At 37.6% G+C, this 21,417-nt stretch overlaps 1 protein-coding gene across 1 annotated transcript in view; it reads right to left on the reverse strand.

The window, feature by feature from the left end:
* The window catches only part of ptprn2 (protein tyrosine phosphatase receptor type N2), a 136,671-nt gene that overhangs the window by 76,180 nt on the left and 39,074 nt on the right, over positions 1-21,417 (reverse strand). Inside the window, exon 11 of the mRNA XM_079456389.1 lies at positions 19,062-19,141. Within this exon, the coding sequence (XP_079312515.1) occupies positions 19,062-19,141 (80 nt within the window). The remainder of the gene's footprint in view (positions 1-19,061; positions 19,142-21,417) is intronic.

The following is a 21,417-nucleotide window of genomic DNA, read 5'->3' on the forward strand; positions in this document are numbered from 1 at the left end:
CCACTTTTCTCTCTCTTCCTCGCTCATTTTTCTTTTATTGAAGGGTACACACCAGGGCGCCTTCAATTTTAGTGGGGGATTAGTGGTTGGCATTTTTCGATGCATCCCAGAAGAAACCTTGATCTTCATCATGGACAAATATGATGGTTGACCCGTAGTGGCGTTGGAATGATTCACGTTTGCAGTAATGTAAGGTGTATCTTTACAGAGGTATGGTCCCTATAATCAAGCTTGACAGGGAGACACTGGCAGGATATTTGCTGAGGAAGTGGGTAAGTGGTATCTGTTAAAACTTACAGGTCACCAAAGTGTCCCATAAATGGATTACAAAAAGAGATGTTTTATCCTTTGTAAATGACACAAGGAATTCTAATACTAAAGTGCATAGCTATATACTAGAGAGAATGACAAGACCCTGACTGACACACAAAAGCTTCATCTGCAAGTCAGAGCGCAGACTCTGGGTTCACATGAGATAAGTGTCATTTATTTGAATTAATGCGCATTAAATGTACTTTAATTACAATTCAGAGTTCATATCAGTTCAATTAAAGGAACAGTTCACTCAAAAATTAAGATTCAGTCTTTATTTACTCAACCTCAAGTTCTTCCAAATCTGTATAAATGTCTTTGTTCTGATGAACACATATTTTTAAGAATTTTTATTTTTGGATGAACTGTCCATTTTAAAAGTTTTGACTTTGTGTTAAATATATGGAAGGGACAACACAATTTGTGTAAAAAGTAACTCAAAATGTGTTATGCCAGAAATAGCGTAGAGATCTGGTCATTGTTTTAGTGCTGTAACAGTTATACAGTAAACAATACTGGAAGGAGAACAATATAAATCAGATAAAAGCACACAAAAAACAATTCAAAACTGATGTGTTATGTTTTGGAAATACTGAATACATTTGTGTCTGTGAAGGTCAAATAAAGACATTTAACCACAACCCAAAATCCCTGCTGGAGAAATACCATAATTTTGAATTTAAGGAACAAATATCTTGTAACATCCCTTATTACATCCTCATTTATTAATCTTATGAAGTTAGAACAAGTAAAAATGACGTCAGACTTATTTCCAACTTCAGATTTGATGCCACAAGACAAAAGCCACACGAGTTGAGCCTTGTGACAATAAGCCTGATGAGTCAACTTAAAGACAAAAGGAGGGAAATACGGGCTTAAAAAGGAGATAGAAGGCGAAATGACAGCCGAGTTAATGAGAAACCAACGGATAAACTGAGAATCTGATCAAAAAGCTTTTCACAGCAAAACAATGGATGTGAAATCTGTATGAAAAGAATGGACTTTTTTGCAGCTGAATATCAATCCTGTTGTCATCCTGTCAACTGCCTTGAAAATGAAACTCTCCTTCACAGTTTGTCTCTGTGGAAGCTGATATGGTCATAAGCTAACTTGTTTCTAATGAAAACACTGAAAAACAATCAAACAAAGAGACATATTCATGAATTTCTCCTTTAATGCAGCTGCATAATGAAATAAGCAGAGACTGTGTGCAAATCCAACTCCAAGTCCTTTAGAAGAGGAAATATATTAATTATACTCAAAGAGAACTACAAAAGCAAAATGGGGGCTTTGAACACATAGGGCCCTAAATGTCACCCGCTTGCTTTGAAGTGAAGGGTGCCTGTCTTTGTTTTCTCGCTCGTACGCTCTCTCTCTCTGTGCGTTTAGAAAACACAAGTGAGCCAGACAGAACACGACTGCTTTCAAGAGGGCATCTTGGATGCAGACTTTTCCATTATACAGAAAGAAAACATGTGCATGCACACACACACACACACACACTGTCGCAAAGATGCCTGCAGGAACTGGGCCGTGACTATAAAGCAATATCATTTTTATTTATGCAGGTGTACAAACCAGTGAGGTAATGAATATGTAATACGCATAAACAAACGCCTCCTCAAATGTATACGTTTTGGATGCGAAATTAAACAGAACACTATTGGGACACTAAATCATTTAAAGAATGTTTGTTAGCATATACATTACCTTAGTATTTACAAGCTTGACAAGGTAGAGTTAGAGGTACAAACAAATAATAAAGACACATCAACTGAGCCAAACCGCCCTGAAATCCCCCAAATCCCGACATTAAAGTGGTAAAGCCGGTGACTTCCTGCATTTGTCCAGCAGAAGAGCCAAATAGGGCTCTGTGCAATTACAATCAGCATTCACCTTGAAGTACAGAGCAATCAATCCCCTCCACTACTTGTTCCCATCAAGAGTCTGCCATCTGAGGACATCCAGGAGACAGAACGAAGAACATGAAGCAAGAGAAGCCAATGAGTACAGAATGGAAAAGGTGGAGAAGTGGAATAGTGTTGCCATGTTTTTTTAATGCAGAGAGCTGAGGTGAGAAGACTAGAACATTCAGCCAGCATGTAGAGGACCCCCTGTGGCTTTAATCGATTGTTTCGACCTCCTCCAGAGAGACTACCTGAAAGAAACCGCCTCAAAATGTTTTTTGGAGTGAAGAGTGAAATCTAGTCTTTGAAACATACAAACCATTCAAGGCAAACACACTCAGGCATTGGCTTTCCTTGACAGTGAAAGTGATTCTGAATAAAAACATGATTTCTGTGTCAAACTGCCGCAGCAAGTGTAAAAAAGTATACTAAAAATGGATCTTGCAAAATGTACCTGTTCACGTCACAACAATTCCACAAACTGTATAATCTGATATAATCTTTTTAAAATGACCTCCCGCCTTAAGAAAAGTTTTTAGAGAAAATAAAGCATGTTGATTTGTGAATTGGAATGATTTCAAACTGGTATCTGACAACAAAGCTTGTGCCATACTCTTCCAAAGCCCTCCACCTGTCCATTCGCCTGAGTGTTTACCGTTTTAATGTCTCTCATTAATAAAAGCTTGAGTAAACAGGACAGGAACACAAAGATTTCCAAGCTGTCCGCACAACTGGCACATACAGTATATTCGCTGGATACGTCAGTATTCCTCCTGAGAAAAGCAGGACAAATGCATAGCACATGAGCTTTAATGCAGGAATAGCAGGTTTCAATTGCGTAAGTGGAGCTATGATCTTAGCCTGAGGAATTGAGATTGATGCAGGATGAATATTGTGTTTGAACTGGGCTAAAAAAATGTATTATGTTATATTCAAATTCTCATTCAAAACTTAAAATGCTTTGATTGACTCCTCACACTTTTTTTGTCGTTGCAAACATTTGGTTTAGTCCTATTTGCTGACTTTGTCTTCATATTATTAATAAGACAGACATAGATCTTGTTACTGAATAACCTTTTAATTGTGTATTTTGTTGACTTTTTAATAAGGTTTCCTGGAAAACTGCTTTTCTTACTACAAACACCAAACAAAAAATAAAACAAGCAGCAAAACACAATTTAACCAAAATCAAATGTAGTCCGAGATGTACAGTATGTACACTTGTAAACTGTGCAAAATGGATAACAGTAAAAAAATCCCACTTCTCGAATACCTTGTATACACAGAGATTAAAAAAAACGTGAGACAGGTGTAGGTGTAAAGGTGCTCTGTCTCACACACCCACTTGTTTCTCGACCACCTGTGACAGAACTAGTTGTAAACAGGGCCTTTGAGTCTTTTTCCTATTGGTATGGGGTGAAGCATCTTGGGCAAAATCCAACAAAATGCTTCTGTTTTCCTTTGCTTAGTCTCTGTAGAGCAGACTGTAGTCTCTCTCTCTCTCTCTGACAGCTTGTCTCATTTGTCACTTTCCTTAATCTCTCGCACTTGCCAACACTTTCGTCTTCATCAAGCCCAATCACTTGATATTATTCATGCGTGTTTTCCTCAAATACCTCACAAGGGGAATTAGGAAACAAAAACGTAGCCCGCATTCCCTTAATCCTCGTCTATGGGCAGAGCCTATACCAATACACAAGAGCTCAGGCCTGCTGTCGAACTGGCTGCCACTGTTTTGAAGTTCCTCTCGTCAAATCCGTGTTGACACAGCAAACGTCACCTTGCACAGACTGAGGGCTGCCTCGTCTGGACTACCAAGGTTTATGGGGAGATATCAAAAAGCTTGTGAGTACTGTGAAGCAAATGAGCCATGAAGGTGGCAGGTTTTAAAACAACCAAACTACTTTGTAGGACACCTGCTGCATGTTTAAACAGAGATGCTGGTGATGCCTGTTTAACTTCATGGCATTGAAGAAAGTTTGTTAAAACACAACAGTTTGGTGCAGAATAGATCATACAGCTGATAAATCCTTCTCTCATTCACACCTTTAGCTCCCTGAACAAAACCCCAAGCCGTAATGGAGATGCTATACGGTATGCCCAGAGTACGGTGCGTTCTGACATTGCTGTAATCACAGCCAACATTTTACACTCTTTCAAACTCAGGGGTTCTACTGTGAGGAAAGCCTAGGTATATATTAAAGCACACAAAGGACAGCATGCTACCTAATCAAAGTCTTGCATAATGTCTCAAAATCACTGTGAGTGCGATATCGAGCTATAGCCCAGAGAATGGCAACTCAGCCAGACACTGTTCCAAATTAACTAACAGGAACTGATATAAGGAGTATTATATAAGAGGTTTATTCTCTGGAGACTCCAAAATTATTTATTCTGTCAATGTCTCTTATATTACCACAGAGATGCTGTGTGTCTATATTGGAATTAGGTTTTATTATACAGTACATATGCAAATATCCTCTACAGTTTCATCGGATGCACGCGCCTGGCCTGAAGTTAACTTTTCTGTCTGTGTTGGTTGATCTGTATAGCTAGTGGCTAGTAATGTAACTATTTATATTTTATTTTATTTTAGTGATATGAATATTTTATTGCATAATAATTTTATTAAATCAACAATTTGTTAAATGGGTCACGTTTCTTTGTCGTATTTAAATTTAGCCAGGTAACGGTTCTTCTACTGGTAACCCAAATGAATACTGGCAAGACATACTTTAAATTTGCTAGCTAATGAAATTAGCTTTTTTATTTCTTGTTCTCAGAAATAATGTGCAGGGACTCTATTCTTTGCGGGTGTGTACCGGAAGTAAAATTCAGACCAAGCGTATGTTTATGTTGTTGCTTTGGAACCATACAGTTTATACACTTTGTGAAACAGATTTTACCAGGAGCATATACAGTATATTAAATGCACCAACATAAAATAATGAAGTTTGTATTATATTTGGAAGACAAAGTAGGACATGTAAGAGAACATGATCAGAAGCAGAAAAAACACAGAGCACACAGAGCAAAGACAATTGGCAGGAAGCGAAGGAGAAGAATGAAGCAGAGCGCAGAGCCCAGAGTGCTATTTGATTGACAGGTGACATCCAGGCAGAGGCTGAAAGCCTGACAGACTTGCTCAATGAGGAGGAAAATGCCCCCACTTCTCTAACATATACATAAAATACATAAAAATGAATACACACACCAATCCACACGTACAAAAACTTTCAACTTTATTTAGTTAAATATTTGTATTATTTCAAAAAGAAGTAAGATGACAGGAAAGTATAGGGAGAAGAGATACGGGAAGGGGATCAGCAAATTACCTCAAGCCAGGACTTGAACCCGGGTCGCCGTATGTGCATTGGTCCCATATGTCAGAGCACTGCCCACTAGGCCATCGGTTTCGACTTGCATACATTTAACATTTTTTATAAATATTTTATTTAATTATTTTAATGTATATAAGAGTAACCCCTAGTCTTCCCTTAGTAACTTTTCCAATAGTGGGAAACTTCACTGTTTATTTCACTCCACTTTGCACACATGACCTTTTTTTCTCTGTTTCTGTATCTTTCTCACACACAGTCTGTTAAGCAAGAGGAAATGGGGAAACTGTTGATCACAGAAAGTGTGCACACTCAACCAAGCAGCGCAGTCAAGGATGAGAGGGAGAAATCATGGGAAGAGAATGGAGGGAAAAGTGAGTGTGGGAAAGCAGGGGAGGGGGGAATTAGAGAAAGGGAAAATGAGAGATTGAGATAAAATTAAGAAGGGCAGGAATTAACTAAACGCAGAAAGGCTGGAGCGGACAAGAAAAACAAGGTCGTCATTTCACATCTGAGGTTTGTATTGAAGTTAATCATAAATGCGTAAAAATAACTACAGAAATATGGACATTCAAGGCCAGTCAAGACCAAACAACACCGTAATGATTCAGCTATTTAATGAGGACAAAAGACACCTCATGCTCCCAGACGGCCTGTGTAATGATGACAAAGTGCGTGCAGATTTATTACAAATCACACATGTTACATAAACATTAATTTATGTAACTTGCATACAGTTTGCATGTCTTAGTTTTATAACATCATCAGAAATGTCATTGTTTACCTTAAAAACAGGGTTATTCCTACAGAGTTCATCCAAAAATGAAAATTCTGTCATCATTTACTCATCCTCTTCTCATTTCAAACTTTTATGACTTTTTTTCTTCTGCAGAACCCAGAAGAAGAAATTGTGAAAAGTTGGGAACTGAACAGCACTGGCCCCCATTCACTTTTACTGTGTGGACACAACACCACAAGTTAACAACATTCTACTTCTTCAAAAAAAGTTTTTGGTGCGCTATCATTTAAAGCTTTGGCCAAGCTGCGTTTGAGTTCCGGATCTCTCATTTTTTCTCTCTCACATCCCACCATTTCCTGTCTCTCTACACTGTTAAACTCTTCAGAATAAAGCTAAACAAAACTTTTTAAAGTTTTAAATTAATTTTTAAAATAGAAGTCTATTGGACTCTTATGACAATATTTTAGTAACACAATATCAATATTCTCTGAGGATGAAGTGTTAATGATAGAGATCAAGTTTAAGAAATTGAGAAAAAAAATTGAACAAGAAAAAAGTCAAATTAAAGGATTAAAGTTATAACGTTACAAGAACAAACATGCAGTAATATGGCACTGAGTAAAAACACAGTCGGAATACATGTATAGAATAACCACAGCATTAAAATGACCATTTTAATGCAATTTTATGCATTCAGTCATGTATGCATGACTGAACATCACACTTTTTTGTAACATCACACTTTTTCGTATGAAACAAGACATAAAACACCATCTCCAGTCAACAGCTATCAACAGAAAAATACAGCTGGACTGTCAAACGCTGATGAGATATGAATTTCTATCCACTTGTGCTGAATTCCCACACAGACGTATAAACGCTCGGAGAATGAGCAAAGAGAGACGGTCCAGCACACACACACACCTGCACACATGTATTTCACATCCAATTGGTGGCAAAGAGTGAGCCAGGTATATGTAAGCCATTACTTTAGTTGGAGAGGCCAGGGTAATTATGGCTGGCATTTTGACAAGTGTTTGGTGGAGTGAAGGTCAACTGTGTCTGCGTGGGAGATCTATGCTAATCTGCCCAGCTGGAGCGCAGACGAGCAGCCCCTGCACCGCACCACTGCAATTACAGAGAGAGAACGAGAGACAGAGCGAGCCAGAGAGAATAGGGATGAGTGGGTGAGGAAGTAAACACAGCAGAGATGTGGACGGATGTGAAGAAATGTCAGTTGGAAAATAAAGACTACATGAGATTGAAGGAGTTCAAATCGGATGAAGTAACCAGACTCTTAAACAGACACTGGCTTAGTTTAACTTCCCAAACAGAGGCAAGAGGAAGATAAAGGAAGAATAAATGAGGCTGTCACAAACAGTCACCCTGCCAGAGTACCGCCAATGTTGTTCTATGAGGTTGTGACCTATGATATGACACTAAATCCTGTGATTTAGTGTATTTTGGCACAGTGTTGTTGCACTTGCATTTTTTGATCTTTACTTTAACTCACTCTGTGCTGTGTGTAGATTTTTCACAGTTTTCTGGTGTGGTAGCAGGTGTTGATGCCCTTGACTGTGGCTCTGATTGTTCTCCCAGTGGGTGCGACCATAAGGGTTCAATGTTCCATCTGCCCTAACCTGTCCAGACTCTGACACATCCAGGGTTCTCACGGCCTAGGCAACAGGGTCACCCCCTTAGGGACCCAAGAAAACAAGAGGGCTAAGACAAAGAACGGTCATCTCTCCACCCACTAGCTTGACACACCCTGATACCTTCTCACACAGGCACACACACACAGACAATGGCTGAAACTGACACTGGTGATATGTAAATGTACATACCACAAAACAAAATCTTTACTATTTATAGACCTCTTTGGATTACATAAACAAAGCTGGTCCAGAAGAACTTCCTGTTTGTTACACAAACATTTGAACGAAATACAACTAACAGAATATTTATAACCAATTTAAAATGTTAAACAAATATCTTTAATATTTAATTATTTATGTGAGATTAATAATAAATAATATAGTATAAATAATGAAACCAGAAGTGCTTCTGGACCAGCGATTACATCTTGGAAAGTGGTCTACAGGTGCATGTTTATGTATAGGGTCGTAATGGTCATTTTTGTTTAATTCTGTGAACTTGTGAGATTTCACACAAATTCCAAATAAAAAGTACTTTTTTATTTGCAGGAATTTTAAATGGGACAAATTGGTCTACAAAGACAACAAGTTTGCATTCATGTTTACACAACACAATAATGATTTTACATATTGTAACAAAGTTCAATAAAAGGAAGGAAGGAGGGGGGAAACGGCGAACGTAAAATAATTTTTTATATAATAAATAAACAATAAACCGAAAGTAAAATGACAGCAGCTCCCTCGCGTTTGACTGCCGGCAATACAAACACACTTGAACACAACATAAAGTCCAGGCCCTTCCCTGTTGTCCTTCCTCTCTAATGCATCTGGAGCTCCTCCGTGAGAGATGCGAGACCGTTGCATTGTCAGTCGCGTCACCGGCCTCCTGGCCCAGTTCCCAGACACACTGCCGATCGGTCCTCAGCCAGCCGAAAAGCTCTTCTGCCGATCGGTCCTCAGCCAGCCGAAAAGCTCTTCCTCCAGGTGCCATGCGGTGGTACTGGACGCTCGGTGGACGGCTCGATCCTCCTCGGTGATGGCTCCTCTGGCTGAGGGCAGCCGGCAGCTAGTCCTGCATTCCTTGCTCCTCCCCTTCATGCCGGACGCCAGCAGGCTCCGGCATGAACATTCAAACACACTAAAACACAACATAAAGTCCAGGCCTGGTCCTCTCTCGCCCTTGCCTTTTGTCGCTCCTCTCTTATGCCTCCAGAGGGTCCTGTCTTTATGATGCCTTTAAATTCACAGATCGTTTTGCTAATTATTTCTTACTCAGGGTGCATAATATGAAAAAGCAGTTTTCACCAGTTCTGTACAAACTAGGGATATGTTAAAAAGCAAACACTTGGAAGAGCATAGCCTGTAATTGTCAGAACAAAGACAAAGAAGAGAACAGAGATAAGCTGGAAGTTTACCTAACGTTGCTTTATAGATAGAAATGTACCAGTGCTGCTTTCTACGTATAGCTGTGATGTCCAACCCACCATATCATATAAAATGCAATGATGAGTACAGGATTTTGCATTTGTAATAAAACGTAGTGAGGCATGGTATACCGAATCAAGGCTTGTTAAGATGGAAGAGGCCACTTGCATATATAATATATCACCATAATCAAGCACAGTTAGAAAAGTAGCTTCTACAAGTTTCTTTTTGGCATTACATGTAAAATTAGATTTATTTCTAAATTAAAGCCAAGTTTCAGTTTGAGCTTCCTGATTAGATTAGCAATATGTACATTTAACAAAAGCTTATCATCAATCCAAATGCCCAAGTACTTGTAAAAAGGTATTCTTTCAATAATCTTTCCAGCAGAGTTAAAAATACTAGGATTATCAAGCACTTGTGCCTAAGCTTTAGAAAAAAACATAACCTTTATTTTCTGCTAATTTGAAACTAATTTGAAACTAACCAGAGCATCTTCCTGTAACTGAAATGCAATTTGAAGCTCTTTCACCGCCTGTATTATAGATGGAGCAAGTGTATAAATAATCATATCATCAGCATAAGTGGTTCTGTTTTGCTTAAATGTCCTTACCCAAATCATTTATACAAATAGAAAACAAAATAGGTCCCAAAATGGAACCCTGGGGACCTCTTTAGATATATCAAGAAAATCAGATTAGAGATCCTCCACATGAACACACTTGACCACATGAGTCCCCGGTCCGAAACCAGCACTGCTAAGTTTCTTTAGCAGTAATTCATGATTTACTGAATCAGCATGTATAAAGTGTTTTTTAACTGGTTGATCATGGTAACTTCATGTTACAGCCTTATTCCAAAATTGATTCAATTAATTATTTTCCTCAAAATTCTACAAAAAAACCATAATGACAACGTGAAAGAAGTTTGTTTGAAATCTTTGCAAATTTGTTAAAAATAAAAACAAAAAATGCACATGTACATAAGTATTCACAGCCTTTGCTCAGTTCTTTGTTGAAGCACCGTTGACACCAATTATAGCCTCATGTCTTTTGAGTATGATGCTACAAGCTTGTCACACCTATTTTTGGGCAGTTTATTCCATTCGGCTTTGCAAGATCTCTCAAGCTCCATTAGGTTGGATGGGGAGCGTCGGTGCACAGCCATTTTCAGAACTCTCCAGAGATGTTCAATTGGGTTCAAGTCTGGGCTCTGGCTGGGCCACTCAAGGACATTCACAGAGTTGTCCTGTAGCCCCTCCTTTGTTATCTTGGCTGTGTGCTTAGGGTCATTGTCCTGTTGGAAGATGAACCTTCGCCCCAGTCTGAGGTCCAGAGCGCTCTGGCGCAGGTTTTCATCGAGGATGTCTCTGTACATTGCTGCATTCATCTTTCCATCAATCCTGACTAGTCTCCCAGTTCCTGCCGCTGAAAAACATCACCACAGCATGATGCTGCCACCACCATGCTTCACTGTAGGGATGGTATTGACCAGGTTATGAGCGTTCCTCCAGGCATGACCCTTGCAATTCAGGCCAAGATGTTCAATCTTTGTTTCATCAGACCAGAGAATTTTGTTTCTCATGATCTGAGAGTCCTAAAGGTGCCTTTTGGCAAACTCCAGGCGGGCTGTTATGTGCCTTTTACTGAGGAGTGGCTTCCGTCTGCCATACAGGCCTGATCGGTGGAGTGCTGCAGAGATAGTTGTTCTTCTGGAAGGTTCTCCTCTCTCCACAGAGACATGCTGGAGCTCTGTCAGGGTGACCTTCGGGTTCTTGGTCAACTCCCTGACTAAGGCCCTTCCCCCCCGATTGCTCAGTTTGGCCGGGCAGGCAGCTCTAGGAAGAGTCCTGATGGTTCCAAACTTCTTTCATTTACAAATGATGTAGGCCACTGTGCTCATTGGGACCTTAAATGCTGCAGAAATCAGATCTGTGCCTCGATACAATCCTGTCTCGGAGGTCTACAGCCAATTCCTTGGGCTTCATGGCTTGTTTTGTGCTCTGACATGCACTGTTAACTGTGGGACCTTATATAGACAGATGTGTGCCTTTCCAAATCTTGTCCAATCAACTGAATTTACCACAGGTAGACTCCAATCAAGTTGTAGAAACATCTCAAGGAAGATCAGTGGAAACAAGATGCACATGAGCTCAATTTTGAGTGTCATGGCAAAGGCTGTGAATACTTATGTACATTCTTATTTTTTTATTTTAAAACATTTTGCTTAGATTTCAAACAAACTTCTTTCACGTTGTCATTATGGGGTATTGTTTATAGAATTAATCAAATCCACTTTGGAATAAGGCTGTAACATGACAAAATGTGGTAAAACTGAAGCGCTGTGAATACTTTCTGGATGCACTGTGTATATACATACAGTATATTTTTGGTAATATTTTTATATAATATTATTTTTTCATAATCATTCATTTACTGCTGTTCGTGGCTATTTTCTATATTTAATTTCATTTAATTTCATTCATTAATTTGACAGATATAGTTTTAAAAGGTACATTAAGCAAGTAGGAATATGCTTCAAAACAGACAGCTGTCTGTGCCATATAGACATTGAAACAGCAAACCAACAGAATAGCACATCCACTCTAAAAAAACCTCAACGCACACTAACACACCTCCCACACAAACATTCCACTTAAAAGTGGCTGAAGCACAATGCATTCTGTTCTATCAAAATGACTTTGCTCCTCTATCAGACAAAAATCTACAGTGTTGCATGTTCCCTTTCAGCATATGAATTTAGATGAGACCATTTTTTATGAGGGGCCGTTTAGGCCATAATTATTGAAATGACTCTTACAAACACTAGTGAAATAAAAACATCGATCGAACTCAGTGAAATTCATTCAGACATATTAATGAAATGATTCTTACAAACACTAGTGAAATAAAAACATCGATCGAACTCAGTGAAATTCATTCAGACATATTAATGAAATGATTCTTACAAACACTAGTGAAATAAAAACATCGATCGAACTTAGTGAAATTCATTCATACATATTAATGAAATGACTCTTACAAACACTAGTGAAATAAAAACATAGATCGAACTTAGTGAAATTCATTCATACATATTAATGAAATGACTCTTACAAACACTAGTGAAACCATACATATGTATTACTGTAATCTTTTACAGACACATTTCAGTGTAGTCGATGAAAGATTTCAGTGTAGTCGATGAAAGATTTCAGTGTAGTCGATGAAAGATTTCAGTGTAGTTGATGAGAGCATATTTCACTGGAAAAGGAAGCTGCATCCTCACTTCCGTTTAGTTTGGCGCGCGTTGATGACGTGCAGATATGCCGCAAACAGGAACCTGTCAGATGCAATTAATTTACTGAGCAATATTTTACAATCGCCCGCGCTACCTTCGGTTTTTCCTTATACAGTTTCGTTGTCAATGCAATTTTTTTATTGTCTAAAAATATATTTTGGCTATAAAACTATAAAACTGTCCCAAAAAGCTGAAGCGTGCGTTTCCGTAATTCTTGGCGTCTGCAATTCCAATAGGAACTAGGCCTACACATTCGAATGAAGCTTTACTCCCACTTTACCAGGATTTAAAGAGTGTGTCGAGGAAATAAAACTCTGGTTTTAAGATTTCAAAATGACGCCACGGCGATGTTTTTTGTTTTAGCAAGTGTTTTGCGCTATTTTCATACACGAGTAACAATGAAGATGATATTACAGCTTTTCTAAGAAGTGCACTTAAGTGTTTAGAGGACATTCAAACAGCGAATGGTGCTACGAATATGTTGAGCCTTCACAGAGAGCTAGAGGACCAAACGAGAACCTTGCATTCATTGTTGCAATCTGTAAGAGCTGTGGATGAGGAGAACCCTTGTTTACTAGAACTGCAGTCCTTACGTTTTGTAATGTTGTTTTGTATACAAATAATTATTTTTTAAAATTTTATTTAACAATTATTTGTATACAAAACAACATGGCATTTCAAAACGTTATAATAGAAAATACAGTCCATGTGCATGACATAAATACAATTATAATAAAAACATAACAAAATAATAATAATATATATTTTTTAATACAAATAAAATAAACAAATAATAAATAATTTAAGGGGCTATGGTTTTTCTTGTAAGTCATATTCTAGAATGTTTCATACCATATATAAAAGGCCATATTCCATTTCCGGATCCAAATGATCTGATTGCATAGGCAAACAACAAAATAATGGGAATATAGATTTATTGTTTGCTGTAAAAGTACGATCATAACCTTTATCTCCATAACGAAATGTCCAGACAGTGGTTACTTTTCACAATTCGACTTTTCAAGAGGATCGCTACCGTACAACCCTGTGTAGATGCGCAATTAAGCGTATAGCGTGACCGCACTTATCTCAACCGCAGATTGCGTGACTCCTGCGAGACGTTGTCTGTGTGCGGCGGCTTATGCCCAAGCAGCTTAAAGTTCGCTGCCAGTTCATACCTAAGCCAAGGCAATATGAGATCTGTGCATATGAGATCTTCCTGGCAAGTGGGTCGGAGTTGTTGGAGGAACTAATAAGTAATTAATTCAGTAAATTAATTGCATCTGACAGGTTCCTGTTCGCGGCATATCTGCACGTCATCAACGCGCGCCAAACTAAACGGAAGTGAGGATGCAGCTTCCTTTTCCAGTGAAATATGCTCTCATCAACTACACTGAAATCTTTCATCGACTACACTGAAATGTGTCTGTAAAAGATTACAGTAATACATATGTATGGTTTCACTAGTGTTTGTAAGAGTCATTTCATTAATATGTATGAATGAATTTCACTAAGTTCGATCAATGTTTTTATTTCACTAGTGTTTGTAAGAGTCATTTCATTAATATGTATGAATGAATTTCACTAAGTTCGATCGATGTTTTTATTTCACTAGTGTTTGTAAGAGTCATTTCATTAATATGTATGAATGAATTTCACTAAGTTCGATCGATGTTTTTATTTCACTAGTGTTTGTAAGAGTCATTTCATTAATATGTATGAATGAATTTCACTAAGTTCGATCGATGTTTTTATTTCACTAGTGTTTGTAAGAGTCATTTCATTAATATGTATGAATGAATTTCACTAAGTTCGATCGATGTTTTTATTTCACTAGTGTTTGTAAGAGTCATTTCATTAATATGTATGAATGAATTTCACTAAGTTCGATCGATGTTTTTATTTCACTAGTGTTTGTAAGAGTCATTTCATTAATATGTATGAATGAATTTCACTAAGTTCGATCGATGTTTTTATTTCACTAGTGTTTGTAAGAGTCATTTCAATAATTATGGCCTAAACGGCCCCTCATAATTTTTTCTTATGATTGATATGCAGCATTATGAGTTTAATATCGTCTGATCAGAGCATCATAAAAAATGCACCAGTGTACAACAGACTTTAATCTCAACCAAAAGACAAATGATGACGCAGAATGCTCCTTTTTGAAAATGTAGCGGGCAGTTTTTTTTTACAGCGTGTTCTTAAGAAAGGCATAACAAACTAACAGAATATATATAAAGTTTGTCAATATGCACTGCTGCAGTAAGCCTGTTGGAACATCTGTGAACCAGTGCCACAGTAGGAAAGCAAACAATTAAACTGAAAAGAATAAGCAAAATTAAAAATCGGAAATTTCCTAGCAACGACTGTGGTTGGTTATCAGTACATATTAAACAGTAAAGAGGGCAGAGCACAACGAAATAAAAGACAAAAAAGGTGACACAATTAAACTTAAATAATGCAAAAGGTGAGAATGGGCAGAACTAGGAGACGCGCAGAAATAAAATGTGACAGGCAGACAGAGGAAAGAAAGCGTTTCACAAAAATAACAAAGAGAGAGAGATGAAGAGAGAGATGACACAATGTAAGATTACACTGTGCAGTTCAGGGTGCCATTTCATCAACACTTGGATGAATCAATGGCCCGGTAAATGATTGTGAAGGACACAAACACGCGTACACACACACACACACACACACACACACACGCACACACACACACACAGATAAAGCAGGGGGTTCATCTTTTGTTTTGAGAGCAGGCAGGGATTACCATATCCAGCTCTTTTGTCCAAATCTTTCTTTCCAGATGAATAGAGTACAACAGCAAATTCCTCAATCCTAATGAAAGTACCCCGGACCCCCCATAAAGCCCTTCAGTTAGTTGCTGTGTTGCTAGCAGCTTGAAAGACTTGAGCAAAGCTTTGCATTAGAATACCAAACCCCTGCCCATATACATAGACTCTACAGGATATAAGCCTACCCATCTATACTGCCGTTTCTCCACTGGAAATAGCTTGGCAGGAAGTGATTATGTTTTGTCAGGGAAAATTAATGGTTACATGTTTGTGAAGCCATGGCTGCAGAAATGAGTTGTCGCAAACTGCTCTGACAGGCTGTACACTTCAAAACCACTTTTGAGAGAGTGCATCAGAGCAATAAAGATAACTCTTTAAAGCATGAATCATTATGAGTGTACAATTTAAATACCATATAGAGAATATGCAAATGTAGATATTACATAATATAGTACATTGTCCAAATTTGTTATCACTTTCCTCTTCTGAACTTGTATCAGTACATCCTGTGATTGTTTTCAGTACACCCGATGATTGTTTTTATTCAATATATACAAAAAAACTTATATAGACGGATTATATATATTATATCATGACAGAACATTTTGTGCTTTCTCGCTGTGTGAATATTTTACTCAGTGTTTTGAGGTATTTCTGTAAGCAATAGCTCAACAACCAATGGATGAATGATTTATATGGCATAGATCGTTTTTAAATAAATCATTTGCAACTGTAATTATGAAATAAATTTTTAGACATATATAATGTATGAACAACTGGTTAATAAATAATAGAATAACTATTAATTTATAGATTACAAATGCACTACACACAGAATAAATGTAAAGCGAGTGTTACCCAAGAGTGTAATGTCTGAATATATAATAGTTGGTACAACTGATTTATTTTTAGAGTTACAATTACACTTTAGTTTGCAAAATACACGTTTTTGTTTACATAAAATATGTGAGTGTACTGTGTATAATAATTGTGTATAAATAAAAGCACACACATGCGTGTATATATATTTAAGAAATATTTACATTTGTATTTACATTTTAATATTTATATATGGTTTATCTTATATATACACACATATACATATTTAATTTATAAATATTTTATTCTTTAATTATAATTTAAAATTTTAAAACATTAAAAAAATTATAAAAAAAACATTTTAAAAACAGCTGGAGAATGACACATTCTCTAAAAAACGAAATATACAATATAAACGCTAAAATATAATTTCACATAGTAGTGTTACTTTTTTCATATTGCACAGTCAAATGCAGACAGAATGACAGACAGAAAGACAGACAGAAAGACACAGTTATTGTTCCCAAAAGAAAAATAGCAGGGAGTTAAATGTAAGAAGGTGCATTTGTGTTTCATGCAACAACAAAAAGACAAAACACATGGGAGCTGCTGTCAGAAACAGATGCTTGTGGCAGCACCAGAGGAATACAGAAGATAAGTGCAATGCGTTCATTTCAGACACCCATGAAACCATCTAAAGCTTCACCATTCTGAGTGTTTTATGAGTGTGGAGGGGGGTATAACACAAAGGAAGACTCTTGCCTAATATGCTGATCTTAGGGACCATAATGTTCTATAATGTGCCTGGGTCAATGCTACACTGGAATACGCAGAATCGTGCCTGTCTGTGTCATTTGGAGCTGTGCAAACACAAAAGCCTTAACCCTTTCAATAGTTTTTTTAAACAACGGCTGTGAGCATATTCACATTGTTCCATTACATTTCAAAAGAAACAAAATGGACTCAGTCAAGCTACTGTATGACAGAAGCTTCTGATGGCGTTGGAAAAAGCAACTTAAAAACGAGGTTAGGTTGATGTTTTAAAAGAAACAAAGCACTGCTTCTGTTAACATTTACATTGTATGTGTGTGCTTTTACCTTAATACATTTGGCAGACGCTTTTATACAAAACCACTTACATTGCATTGTACTATGAATTTTTTTAAGTAAACCCATGACCTTGACATTACTTACGCCATGCTCTAACCACTGAGCCACAGGAAAGCCCAAACTATGTTAACATATTTTAGATTTAGTCATGAAGCTGTCATGTAAGTTATGGACATATGAACAAATATTAACACTTACATACATAATTTCCACTGACTGCAAAAATGGAGAAGTCGCCTTATACCTTGCATGTGGCACAAAAACAGGAATAAATGATTCGGTGTGATCAGCCATGTGTATACAGGAGTAATAAAGTGTGAGGAGAGATCCCCTCTGTTTAAATAAAGTAATAAATTGGTATTCAGGCACCATGGTTTTCATAATTTATCTGCTGTGTGAGAGCGGCTGATCATGTTGACTTAACATTTTGTCTGACATTTGGGTCTGACGAGCCCGGCCATTAACTCTCTCAACATGCTACAAGAGACTCTCAAAGGGAAGAGACTGCCGATACACACAGACATGCTGAAATTCACATCACAGCAATCGCACAAAACTGGAGCGCATTTCCACAGATGTAGAGGCGCTATGTGTGAACACACTCTCAGAAGGATGAGATGTCTAGACTTACACATCCAACCACAAAATGTACAACTGTTGCAAACACACTGGTAGAACTTAACTGCCTACTTCTGCTACCAAGGTCGAAATACTGACTGAATCAAATAAAGAGAAAAAAACACATTAAATGTACTTCATGTACTGGCTTGTCGGATGCATTATTTCAATGAGCAGTAGTGAAAATTACAGCAAAAGATATTTTCTATATTTCAATATTTCATTGCAAGTTCCTTGGAAATCTGTTCCTTGCATACAGTATCACTTATTTTTTTTATCTTATAGCGCCCAGTTGTGGGCTTAGAGGTTTCTTGTTCATGCATTGTTGACTGCCTTCATGAAAAGAAACCACCTGAACTCATTCATATCTGCATGAATCAGTTTTTCCTAGAAGTAATTGTGGATCAAGGGAAAATGGAACCTATGATGTCAGATTCTTTTTCTTTCATTTCTTTCAACCTTTCTTTTTTGCATTAAAGATCAAACATTAAATCCTGAAAAAACTGAAGCACCACTGGGGTCAATTCTGATTTAGTTTAAAAATTAAAAGTTAAAATCCATAATGCACAAAAAAGAACATGAAAACGGCATTAACAGTACAACTAAAACCTAACCAAACCAAAGGTTGGTGCAACAATAGTAGTCTACACAGCCATAGATGAAACGTTTGGTACAAACCACGGGCACAAAACACAAATTAAATACAAGGAGGGGATGATGATTGAATAAAAAATACACTGAATTCTGGTGATGAAAGCATCATTTCTGTTATTTGAAAGTAAATTATAGTAAGATGCCACACAAAATTGAATTCCCATGTTTTACACAAGTTATTTTGTATCCGTACATTATTTGCTTGTGCTTACTGTGCACGTGTTGTGTTTCAGTGTGTGGGGAAAAGGGGGTTTATAACTTGAATTATAACTATAATGCTGCAACCAAGGTCGTACTATGAGAGGATTCTTCCCCAATGTGTTGGGAGATGATCTGAATAGCAACTAGATTGTAATAGTGATGTACGTGATGTGTGTGTGTACCTGCCACTCTGGCTAGTTGGGCCGTGCTGATGTTTCGGGCATTGGGACGCACTCGAAAGGTTACTGCCGGACCCAGAACCCTGAGAGACACAGGGAAGACAGACAGAGAGTAAGAGCAGGTGAGCAAAATAACTGCAGTTAGAACGCCATTCACGTAATCTTGTTTTATTAGGGAATAAGTTACCGCACTCAACTGCAGTCTATTGGTTTTGCTATATAGCTAAAAGAGGAGACCACTAAGGAATATTGATTTTTGGTTAATTTTCTTTTCTCTTTGACAGATCTGCCGTCAGCATCCTTATAAGCGTTTGACACATTTCCCCCAATGAAATAAATCCTCACTGGAAACCTGATGTTCTTAGAGATGCCTAAAATGTTTAGTGGATCAAATCAATAGAGCAAATAGAAAGAAATAAACTATGTGAAAACCACCTATGCTATTTGTGTTTGAGCCGACAAGTCGCAGCATTTAAAGATGTCCAATTGTATGATTGCATTTCGTATGCTTTAGGCATTTGTGATTGAGCCCAACATCTGTCTGGGGGAGATCCCAACAACACACCTTATTCATTTATCTATTCTAACAGATGTCTGTGAACTACAATATTTCATGGTAAATTGCTCCTTCAAAGAGGAAGTAAATGATAAAAAAACTGGCCTCTGAATGACTAAACACACCATCAAACAATCCCGCACAAATCTAAAAGTCAGCCCTGGAGTTAAGCAAGACAAGGAAAAGATCAAAAGCAATCATATCCATGGCCACCGTGACTTCAACACAAACCCCAATATTTATCTTAACCATTCCACAATGAGAACATCTATTTATGTGTCATGTTAATTTGCTGGGAGTATACTGTTAAGGGTTTGGTTGTGTCCTAAACGTACAGTGGTCCAACATGGATCTTCTTGGTTCCTGATCCAAAGGTAAATGCATTTATCTGGAACAGGTGCTCTCACTGTGATCTGGGTGAGGTGGAGATCACAACCGGAGAGAAGGAATATGTAAGAAAAGTGAAGAGGGGACAAAATGAACGAGAGAAAGAAAAAGACAGGTGGTAGATTGGAGGAATGGATCTGTCACCAGAACAAAATTCCATTCACACATCAGCAGGAAGCGAGAGCAAGTCAGATGTAACCTCTGGTCATCCTCAGCATAATTAACACACAGACTCACATATCTGCTAGTGGTTACACACACTGGTTATAGATTCATCAAGACACAGAGTTTGACTAATACAGATATAATACAAATATCAGAATGATGATATCAGCAACCAAACATACAATCATGCAATAATATACTGAACACCATAACAGCAACATTGACAAAATCATCTACTTGTATTTTCACCCCATACACCAATTTCCTCTATCTTTTATGCTCCGTGCACATAAGCAGCCACCTCTGGTCAGCTTATATTGCCAGAGAATCAGAAAATGTCTGGAATGAAAACACTGTGCTGTTAAAGCCACATAAACACAATAGCCCAGACCCCCAGCTATAACACCATCAGAGCTGATAAGCTATCAGCAAACCACCAATGTCCACAACACAGAGGGAGGGAAGCCATAAGGTGTGTGTGTGTGTGTGTGTGTTAGCGGGACGTGTATAAGAGAGGTAGACATTGTGATTAAAAAACCAATGAAAGGGTGTTTATCTGCCCCCTACTGTCTGGTCAGAGTACAGCCCTGACGTCATGTCTGGAGTTCAGAAATATTTTACATGCTGTAAACATGCTTAAACATGGCAGCACTGTGTTTGTGTGCATGTCTGTGTGAATTTGTTACCATTTTATTACAAAATGTTGTACAGATTTCTGTGATCATTAACTGCAAGTATATGGGAGACTATAGGGTTAGTTGTCACAGGATGAAGTGAACTTAGCAACTGAAAGGTTTTACAGAAAGTATTTCAAAATACAGAACTATACAAGTATTGGTTTTGTATGTTGTTAAATTATCTTGTTCACCATTGTCTTGAATTTGTCTGCCTTCTAATCTGATACACTAATCTATTTTTGCAAATACATTAAAAAAACAGTTTACTATATGATACATTTAAATGAATCTGGGATTGATCAAATGAATGTTACACGAATGCACATATATTACAAACATCAAAATTACAGCAAATCTTTTGCCCAAAACAATATGATATTAACTTTTTGCAGTTTCATCATTTGAATTTGTGAATTGCTTCATATTGTTAACAGCTTTTTTGTTGTTTATATTTCCTGAAAAGCCCACAATAGGCCAATTCATGCAGTCCGCTTTTACAACCACCTGTACTAACCCCATCGTGTGACAAGATGAATAAAAGGTCATTGAGCGTTTAATGAACTGTATTTCTTCC

Source organism: Barbatula barbatula, assembly GCF_947034865.1.
Source record: "Barbatula barbatula genome assembly, chromosome: 1".
Lineage (NCBI taxonomy): Eukaryota > Metazoa > Chordata > Actinopteri > Cypriniformes > Nemacheilidae > Barbatula > Barbatula barbatula.